This window comes from Durio zibethinus, chromosome 25 (assembly GCF_047325235.1).
Source record: "Durio zibethinus cultivar Kanyao isolate XHJ-2024 chromosome 25, ASM4732523v1, whole genome shotgun sequence".
In the NCBI taxonomy this organism is placed as follows: domain Eukaryota; kingdom Viridiplantae; phylum Streptophyta; class Magnoliopsida; order Malvales; family Malvaceae; genus Durio; species Durio zibethinus.
Window position 1 is genome coordinate 17,180,356 of NC_143186.1, and position 10,517 is coordinate 17,190,872.

At 29.7% G+C, this 10,517-nt stretch overlaps 1 protein-coding gene across 2 annotated transcripts; it reads right to left on the reverse strand.

Annotated features, from left to right (window-relative positions):
* Positions 1 to 164: 164 nt before the first annotated feature.
* Positions 165 to 10,232, reverse strand: LOC111276153 (G-type lectin S-receptor-like serine/threonine-protein kinase At4g27290). Of its 2 annotated transcripts, none has more exons than XM_089754807.1 (7): positions 8,816 to 10,232; positions 8,376 to 8,519; positions 1,932 to 2,089; positions 1,341 to 1,551; positions 880 to 1,120; positions 646 to 796; positions 165 to 564 (listed from the first exon to the last, which is right to left on the reverse strand). In XM_089754807.1, exons 1-7 carry the CDS (start codon positions 9,615 to 9,617, stop codon positions 259 to 261), a joined length of 2,013 nt encoding a protein of 670 aa, XP_089610933.1. In that variant the 5' UTR covers positions 9,618 to 10,232; the 3' UTR covers positions 165 to 258. The 2 variants fall into 2 exon arrangements, with proteins under 2 accessions (XP_089610933.1, XP_089610932.1); XM_089754806.1 differs by having other exon boundaries at positions 880 to 1,117; positions 8,816 to 9,978.
* Positions 10,233 to 10,517: the final 285 nt, after the last annotated feature.

A 10,517-nucleotide genomic window follows, 5' to 3' on the forward strand; every position in this document is an offset into this window, starting at 1 on the left:
TCTTCAACTTGATGTGCCATCTAATGTGTTTCATAATTTCCACAACTTGATGTCATGTCTTCATGGATTGTAATGCTTATGATAGGTGGAGTTTCGGAGATCAATTGTTTTTTAAAAGAATAATCTCTACCATTCCTGTTCTTAAATTTTGAATCTTTAAACTGTACATTGAAGCATTGGATGTTATTCCCTTTATTTGCCACCAAGACATGAAAATAAGGAAATAAAATGGAAAGGTCTATATGAGAAAAATGTCTGTTATCTTCCTTCCATTAGTGTAATGCTGAATTCGTCATATGAACATGGTTTCTGATAGCTTGATGAGGCACTAGCTTCAACTAGATCCCTTTCACTGAAAAAACCTGGTTGTTTAGGCTGAGGCAAAGGACTTTCACCACCAAGCATCAGGACCACATTTGACATGCTTGGCCTATCTTCTGGACTCCGTTGCACGCATAATAGACCTATATGGATTGATCTCAGAACTTCAGATAGATAGATGTTGTCCCTAATTGGTGCAGCAATCAGTTCCACGGACTTCCCTTCAGCATATAACTTCCAGGCCTATATATTGAGTTAAAACAACTTCAATTATAATAGAAATCATATCAAAAAGGTGAAATGTGATCATCATTTCAAACTTACATGCCCAAGAAGGTTATGGTGGTGATCTGGATGTGTGAATCCTCTGTTTCTTTGGCCACTAACAATCTCTAGCACCAACACACCAAAGCTAAAAACATCAGATTTAATTGAGTAGAGCCCATCGATTGCATACTCTCGAGACATGTAACCACTGCAGAAAACCATTGGCTGTTGTTTCAAATTTACATAATACGTTGACACTAAATGTTTTACCATTATGGAGCTAAAACTTACTATGTTCCCACCACTTTCTTGGTCTTTTCTTTGGTTTCATTTTCTCCAAAACTTCTAGCAAGGCCAAAGGCTGAAATTTTTGGGTTCAGTTGACTGTCTTGTAATATATTACCAGCTTTCAGATCTCTATGAATTATTCTTTGCCTGGAATCTTGATGAAGATAAAGGAGTCCACGAGCAATTCCATTGATGATGTTGTAGCGCTTAGGCCAATCCAGGGACAAGCTTTGAGCTTGATCTGCTAAATTTCTTACACAATTCAATATCCGGATTAATATATATATATATAAAGAAAAGAAACAATTTTAAACAGCCCAAGTGAACTTGGAAACGTGCAAATTTATGCATTGGCTAACTAATTCAGCATGCAACCTAAAGGCAGGATTTTGATATTGGACTTGAAAATATTAAGTTGTGGTTTTATGCTGAATGCAGTCACATGCAAGGTTAAGAAAGATTACCAAAAAGAAAGAAATTCAAGCTTTTGTTAGGCATAAATTCATAGATCAACATCTTTTCATCTCCTTCAATACAGCTACCAAGAAGCTTCACTAAATTTCGGTGCTGCAGCTTTGCAATAAGTAGTACTTCATTTTTGAACTCATTAAGACCTTGTTTCGAATTCTCTGATAGCCTCTTTACTGCTATTTCTTGTCCATCCCTTAACAGATCCTGAAGTTGATAACCACAGATCAATTATTGTAATGCTGAAAAGTTTGTTTGATGCCAAATTTAAACAGGCACCATTCAGAAGGCTACTTTTCCTATTTTCATAACCAAACACCTAATAGTCCACCCCTCCCATAGAAAAACACAGTTTCATTGATATCTGAAGTGCTGAGTCTTACTAGTTGAAAAGTTTTGTCAATATATATGGAGTAACAATACGAATAATACTCACTGAATCCTGTATTCCGTCTCTCTAGAGTAGGAAAGTAATGATGAAGTTGAAGAAAACCTCAGTTACATGCTACTGATGTCGATGCAAGAAGTGAAGACAATCATAGTTATTAACAAAGAGGATATTGCTATCCAATTTACTACATTTTTACCTTACAGACGGATCCAAAACCACCTTCCCCAAGCTTGTTCGTATTGCAAAAATTTTTTGTTGCATGGGCAATTGTCCCCTTGTCAAACAATGGTAATTCTGGATCTTCCTTCTGCTTTTGATTATTTGAACTGCTTCCACCAATGCATTTAAGAAATCCTGCAAAGAAGGAACATGGATATACAAAAAAATGATACCAGCAACCTATATAAAAACTCAGCTTTTTAATAAAATCGGTGTTAGCTTAAGTATAGATGACAATCCATGAAGGGTAAATTGGATTATTTTCAAATTCTTTTCGAAAATTTTTTTTCAATAAATTTGAATGAGAAGTTTAAAACAATAAAATCTTTGATGGAAATTTGATAATGTTAACAATAATAAATAAAATTAAAGCACATATAAACAATAATGAAATAAAAGAGTAGGGATAGAGAAAACAAAGATAAAGATTTATAGAGATTTAGTTCTTCTCCAAAGACACCTATATCTTCTCCCTTAGCTCTCCTATCTAGGGTTAACCCACTAATAAAAAAATCTCTCACAATATATAATTCATATCTTTTAAGGTCAAAATAGTAATATTTACCCTTTCTAGCATTCTATCCAATCCTATTAATTTCAGTCAAGAAGATACCTCACTTTTTGACTCAAAAATCCCTTTTGAATGCAAAAAATTTCTAAACTATGAAGCACCTCTTTAAAAGTTAAATATTATCCAATCCTATTAATTTCAGTCAAGAAGATACCTCACTTTTTGACTCAAAAATCCCTTTTGAATGCAAAAAATTTCTAAACTATGAAGCACCTCTTTAAAAGTTAAATATTTGATTAATTTTGAGTACAAAGAATGATAAAGGAAGAACAAATATAACTTGGATATAAGAATGGGAAGAATTAAAGCTCTAATTTTTAGAATGCTCTTGCATTTTTGAGAAAATAAAAGTAAAGCTTGTTGGTGCTTACTTTCTTACTTCACAAGTGTGTTGGAATGCCCGAGATTGAGAAATGAAAATGCATGATTTTCTCCTTTCAAAATAATCTTTAAAAGCTATCAAGAGCGAAAAAGATGATTGGATACAATAGGGAATTGATTGAGTCTTGAATTTAATTCAAATTTTAATAATTACAAAATAATGGATCCATCTATATTATAGGGGATCAATCTATTTCAGAATGGATCAATACATTTTCATAAAGAGATTGATTCATTTTCAGAATGGGTCAATCCATTTTCATAGTGATCTATTTATTTTTGCAAAATTTGTTTAAGGGACTATATGAATAGTACATTGACTGCCTTCAAATAAATTTTTTTTTACACTCTACTTATTAATTTGATTATATTTTGAATTATAAAATTTCAAATCAAGATTTATTTGAAAATTTAGAAACTAAATTTATGTGACTTTCAATACATATAAAATTCAATATCTGATTTGATGTGTAATAATTATAGTGAATTTTCAAACTATCCCTTGTGCAGTTGTTAGATAACTTATATAGTTTCTAATAAAAATTTAAAATCTTTTCTTAAAAAATTTTGATTTTCATTTTGTTTGGTCTATTAGAAAATAGACTCAAAAGACTTTTCATCCATATTCAAGTATTAAAATTTTGTAAATTAAAAAAAAATAAATTCAATGCTGTAAAACTTTAATTATTCTTACAAATCAACTTTCTCAAATTAATTTATTTCTTAAAATCGAAATTATCAAAATTGTATTAAGTTCAAGATGAATAAGTTTACTTAAAAAAAAAACAATTGAATTTTCATTTAAATTCAAATAAATAATTTTTAAAGATAATTTTAGTTTGACAAATACAAAAATATATAAAAAAAAGATTTTAAATTTTATAAAAGCTAGAAATATACCTTCATGTTGCCATGGGTCAAAATTTTTTTGTTTTGTTATATGCATTTATCATATATCTTTTGCAAGATTTATCTATTAAAAAAAAACAAACAAACAAACGGGAATGACACATGAATAACATGTCAACTTCCTTTGCTCATAAAATTTATCTAATTAAAAAATTAAAATTAAAAAAAAAACTAAAAGACTAAAAAATGAAAAGAGAAAATGAAAAAAAAAATAAAAAACAGCTTATGGATGGTGTTACATTTATATTTTATATTGAGCTTAAAATATTAATTTCTTAAATTAAAGTTAAAAATAATTTTATTAATATAGTATATATATGCTTAAAATTAAATTAAATTAAATGTAAAATATATATGCTTTAATATATATCTCAAAATTGGTTGGAAAAAAGCACCGTAAACATGCTTCCGACCTAATATCATTTCTTTCAAAAAAATCTAATACATTTCAACTCAATCTTGATTTAAAAAAAAAAAATAGACCCTTATCAGATCGAGATAGATCAAAATCAATCGAATATGAATTGTTTCGGCATATTTATCAATTAATGTCTTTCATTGCAAAATTTATAAAATTAAAAAAAGTAAAAAAAAAAAAAAACAAATGGTTGCCACATGGACACTTTTAATTTTTTTTTACAAAAGAATTTTAATAGAAAAAGGAAAAGAGAAAAAAAAATATAAAACATAAAACATAAAAAGGAAAAGAGAGGAAAAGAAAGTTTATTTGAGTTCTATGTGAACATCTCATTTGAATGAGAACCCATACGATACGAATTGTTTTAACATTCCTATTCATTGTTTTTTTATTATTATTACAAAATATATCTAATTAAAAAAATTGAAAAGAAAAAAAAATTAGGATGCCATGTGGAAACTTTTTTTTTTTACAAAATTAATCTAAATAAAAAATTTAAAAAAGTTGGATGGATGGATTATATTTTAATTATGTATAAATATGACATTTTTAAAAATTAAGATATTAAATAATATCTTTATTAATATAATACATACACAAATAAAATGAAATTAAATAATATAAAATATAATTTAATATACACAGTTAAGGCAAAAAGGAATATTATAAATCAATATCCGACTTGAATTTAATTTTCAAAAAAGTCTCAATTCAATTTCAAATAAAAAATACACCTATCGAATTTGGTTGAATCAAAATCATTTAGATACGGATTGTTTTATTTAACATTGTTGGGAATATTGACTCAAATATCATAAGAGATTTGTTTGAGATTTGTCAGATATTGCTTGATGGAAAGAAGACTTATAAAAGAAGAATTCCAAGAGAAAGAGGATTCTTAATAGGTAAGTTTGACTTGTAAGAGAAGAATTCTAAAAGGAAAGGGATTCTTAATAGGCAAGTTTGACTTACAAGAGAAGAATTCTAAGAGGAAAGGGATTCTTAATGGGCAAGTTTGTATGGTTATAAATAGGTGAAGTCTCTACAGGGTTAGGTATGAAAAAAAGATGTAAGAGAGTTGTAGGGTTTTGTGGGATAGATACCCCATAGGAGTATTGAGGCTCTACGTCTTATGGGTGTGTATGTTTGTTTATGAGTGGACTAGAAGAGATTGAGAGGGTCCACATAGGTATGGTGTATGGGAGCATATGGGTATGTGTTTGGTTATGTTGAAAGGGTGCACAAGGATTTAAGTTTGTGTTTATTTGGGTTGAAAATACTCCATAGGACTAAAGAAGATTGAGAGTGTCTTATGAGTATTGATTGTTGAGTGAGGTTGATGATTTGATGTAAGTTTGTAATTCTCTACAACTAGTGGATCTTTTTTCTCATCCGTGGATGTAGGTCAGTTGGACCGAACCACGTTAAATTGTTATCTTTTATGTGTTTGCTTTATTGTTTGATTTCGCTTCTGCTGTGTGTGGTTGGATTAGAGGCTTTTAGCCCAACAAATGGTATCAGAGCTGTGGTGTTCCCCAACAAACATACCTCAATTGATTTTAATAATTTTTTTGAGATGTTTTTATTTTTTTTGTAGGGTTTGCATTAAAAATTATTCAAGTTTATTAAGGCGTTAATTGGTTTAATACTTTACATACCTTTAGCATTAAACCGGTCAAACAAAAAAAATAAGATATAAAAAATTAAAATTTTTAAACAAAAAAATTATTAAATTGGTTTCAACTGAGTCTAAACAAAAAAATAAAAAAAATTATTAAATATTAAATAGGCATAAAAATTAGAAACATGCAACACCGTACAAAAAATTTTGAAATGAAGAAAGATAAAATTTAGTGCAAAAAAAAAGGCTCTTACATTTTAAAAAAAAAAAAATTTAAAAACACAACAAAAAATGGGTCAATAAAAAAACTTGCGGGTTTCACAATAAAAACATAAAATATATAAAAATAGTAAAAAAAAAACTCATAAAAAAGACCCAAAAAAAAAAAAACGATTCAAAAAGAATCCAAAACAAAAAAATAAATCTATAAAACAGATCATAGTCACCATCGAAATAGAAAACATAAAATATATAAAAAGTAAAAAACTCAAAATAAACCCTATGAAAAACAAACATGATAAGTCCCACAAAATTTTATTTTTTAAGTAATAAATATAAAAAAAAATTAAAAAAGATAAAATATAAAAAATAAAATGGTCCAAAAACTTATCAGGAAAAAAAGGTTCTATCATTCAAAAAAAGTGGGCCCAAAAATTAAAAAAATTAATAAAACAAAAATATAAAATATAAAAAAGTTAACAAAAAAAAAAAACAAAAATAGCATGTCCAAAAAAAAAAGTGATGGAACCCACTTGAAGAAAATAAAATTAATTTAAGAATAAAATACATTAACAAATAAAAAAAAAAAGAAAAGGAAAAGGAAAAACTAAAAAAAAAAAAAAGCAACCGACATGTGATTATAGTAATTTTTGTATATATGTAAAATTTATATATAGGATATTTTTCAAAACAAATAATATTTTGAAAAATATAATATTATTTAATGTAAAATATAATATATATATGACACTCCAATTTCATATCAAAATATTCTAAAGATTGGCTATGATATATAAGTAGATATCTAAACTTAAAACTTATGAGATATCTTTTTCAAATAAAATCATGAGACCTTTGAGTCAAAGTATAAAATATCTTGTAGGTTGGATGTATGTCTCCATAAATTGTATAAGAATAATTATCAGTCAGATGAAAACTAAGTGCTACATCATAAAAGTCACTTATAGAATCTTACAAGAGCTAAATGCTACATAATGGAAGCTAACTCTAGAATCTCAACATCTTGTGTAATTCTATCAACTATGATTTGTATGTGCCCCACACCCAAATTATATAAAAGGGGTCATTAATCAGACGAAAACTAAGTACTACGTTATGGAAGTCATTTTTAGAATTTTACGAGAGTGAAGTGCTACATAATAGGAGCTACCTTTGGAATCCCAACATCTTGTATAATCCTGTTATCTATGATTTGTGTATGCTTCATGTTGAGCTTGCCTAATATTTGATATGATTCAGTTAATTTATGTGCTTTATATTGGAATTGATGGGAACGTCAAGCTTTAACATGAGAGTTTGTAATTCTCTAATCTTATATTAGGATAATCTCAAATTCTTTTATGATATATATGTAGAGATCTAATTACAAACTTGTAATGCATCTTTTGTGAGACAAAACCGTAAAATATTCGGATCAAAGCGGACAATACCTCGCAAGTTAAGTTCAGATCTCCATAAATGATATCAAAATTATTACCAATCAGACGAGAGCTAAGTGTTATACCATAAAAGCCACTTTTAGAACTTTAAGAGAATTAAGTGCTATATAATGAGAATCATCTCTAGAATTTCAACGTCTTATATGATTTTATGTGTGTGTTTTACGTTGAGCTTGCCCAACTTTTGATATGATTTAGTGGATCTACGTGCTTTGTGTTGTACTTGACATCAAGTTTTAATGGAGACGTCAAGCTTTAATGAAGGAGTTTGTGATATTTCAATTCCATATTAAAATATTATAAGGATTTGTTATAATATATAAGTAGAAATTTAAATCCAAATCTATGAAACGTATTTTGTGGAGCAAAATTGTGAAACTTTTAAGTCAAAATAGATAATACCTCATAAGTTGAGTGTGGATCTCCAAAATATCATAAAAATATTTTAAAATTTTTTCATTTTAAATATTATTAGTATCTATTTAATAATAAAAATAATATAATTTAAGAATATTTATTAAATATTTTTTTTTCAAAACCTTAATCAAATTTATTTAATTTAATATTATCATTTCAAAATTCGCGACTAACAATTAGAAACCTCCAGCAAATGAATGATAAGTTACAGCAGGCAGTAGGGATGGTATCTCATTGGCGACATCCATTCATTACCTAATTTTTATAATACAAGTGAGGTTCTTCTTCTTGTTCTTTTTTTAAAATTTTTTTTTATTGAAAATAATAAGTTAATATTAATAAAACTAGTTTTTTTTGTCTACTGGATTGTTTCAATTAAAATTTGGCAGAACTTTCATAAACCATTTAAGAAAGGAAATACATACCTCTTTTATGGTGTCTCTTCCTCCAAACAAAGAAAACCATGATCAGGAACAGAGTTATGGTAGGTAATACAATGCTGAGTACAATTATCACTCTACTTTTCTTCGCATTGGGTTCGGCTGTGGTATTCTTACGGTCAATTTGATCTGTACACAAAGAAAATCACAGCAGGAAAATATTGAGATTAAAATTTCAAAACAAAAATTTGTGGAGAAATTAGAGCAGAAACTCCAAAATAAAATTCCAGCAGTCCTACTTGGATATGTAACAAAAAAATGCTGCTCTTGCATTCTTTTTCGATCACTTTCACTGTAAGCTTAAGTTATCTAGAATGGATTAAAACTTAGAAAGTCGCTGTGTTCCTAACATATATGTTCTGCAGAAGTTTGATAGAAGTCCTTGTATAAGAATCAGACTTTGAAGGTTAGGGATGGTAACATACCAAGTTCTTTTGCAGCCATTCTTATATAAATTTCTTGATCATTTCCATTCACCTCTCTAACATCAATCAGATCATTAAACCAGATCAGGCACCCACTTCCTCCTCCTCGTACGTCCAAATTAGTATAAGCTGTGCACGAGCAGTTCTTCATGCAGTGGTTCTTGCACTCCTCCAGGTTCATACGATAGTTAAACCAGGAATGTCTTGAATCGGGCAACTTTAGTCCAGAGTACTTCAGAAATCCATCTCCAGAACAGTTTAGCGGAATCTTTCTCGCGCATCCACCAAACCCAGGTACCACTTCCCATTCCTTTGTATTTTTTGACTCAAATCCTTTTAAGCAACTGCATACTGGGGAGTTGTTGTTGTTATTGATGCAGTTGCCATTTACACCACATACTGCATAACTGTCACACGTATCCTGATATGGTGGAAGATAAAGCACCCAATTTTGGGCGTTATCAATCCATGTGAAATGCTGTATATTGCCAGTAGGAAGGACCAATAACCTTGAAAGACTAGAGCTGTTAGTAAGGCTCCAGCTGAAATACACCTCTTTCTCATTGAAAACAAATTCAAATCCGTAAACAGAGTTTGGTACGAGTGCAGGTACCCCACTAAACCTCACACCATTCCAGGCGCCACGGTGCAATTTCACGGTTGAACCCTCCCTCAGAATCCACTCTGGGAAGCCACCAAGATCAAATTCATAGGTAAATTTAGCCCGGGAAGGATCGTTGGTATCCTTCCATGATGATAAGTAACGATCCAGGCCCGTTACGAAGTCCTTTCCAATCTTCATGTTTGGTAGGAACGTATCAGAAGGATAATCATAGCTCTGCCATATGAAGTTTCCAGGGTTATTATCAGTTTCCTCTTTAACAACAAGGTTACCTGAATCCAAGATCTGTGCAACCGGCCTACTAGCAGTTCTTGTTGAGTTGGAAGACCAAACAGTGCTCCCATTGTGATCAAGGAAAAGAATTCCCCGGTTGGAAACTCTTAGAACACCGGTAGAATCATTTAGACCCACTTCTCTGCTGGCCACCCACACAAAAGTCGTCGTAGATTTCTTGTACCATATTCCCAAGTACCTTTTTCTGGAATCACCAGGGCTAAAAAATCCTACTTCAAAGACTCCACCTGCTGAAACTATGGTCTCTCCATTTTTAATTGATTAAGTCGTATCTATGTTGTCGACCTGAGTGGATGTTATTACTAAATTAGAACACAGAAAGAAGCAAATAACAAGAAATATGATAAAGCCTTCCATCGGAAATAAAAAGTTTGAAGCTATGATGAATGAAAACCTCTTCCTGCCTTAGCGTCTCTTACATATTTCTTCAACTGAACTGAATAATTTGAAAACCCCCATATAAAATTGGGGTCTTCAGTATTCGCTTTTGACTTTTCTTTTCATTTGCTACTATAGATTTGTTGGAAGGTTGTTGAAAGCCAGCGGAATAGACCAAAAAATCTCGTGTTGGAATCATATGGGACTAATGAGGGATGATGTCAAATAAGTACAATTTTCTAACATATTTTGTATTGTCAACATGAAATCATTTGATTTTAAAGTATAAAAGCTTATTTTGTTTGAATACATTGAAATCTTTTTAAAAACCAATTGAACTATGAAAATTAATTTTTGGCTTTTTCAACATAAGATTAAAAAAAAACGACGGCTCAAACATTCTTAAAT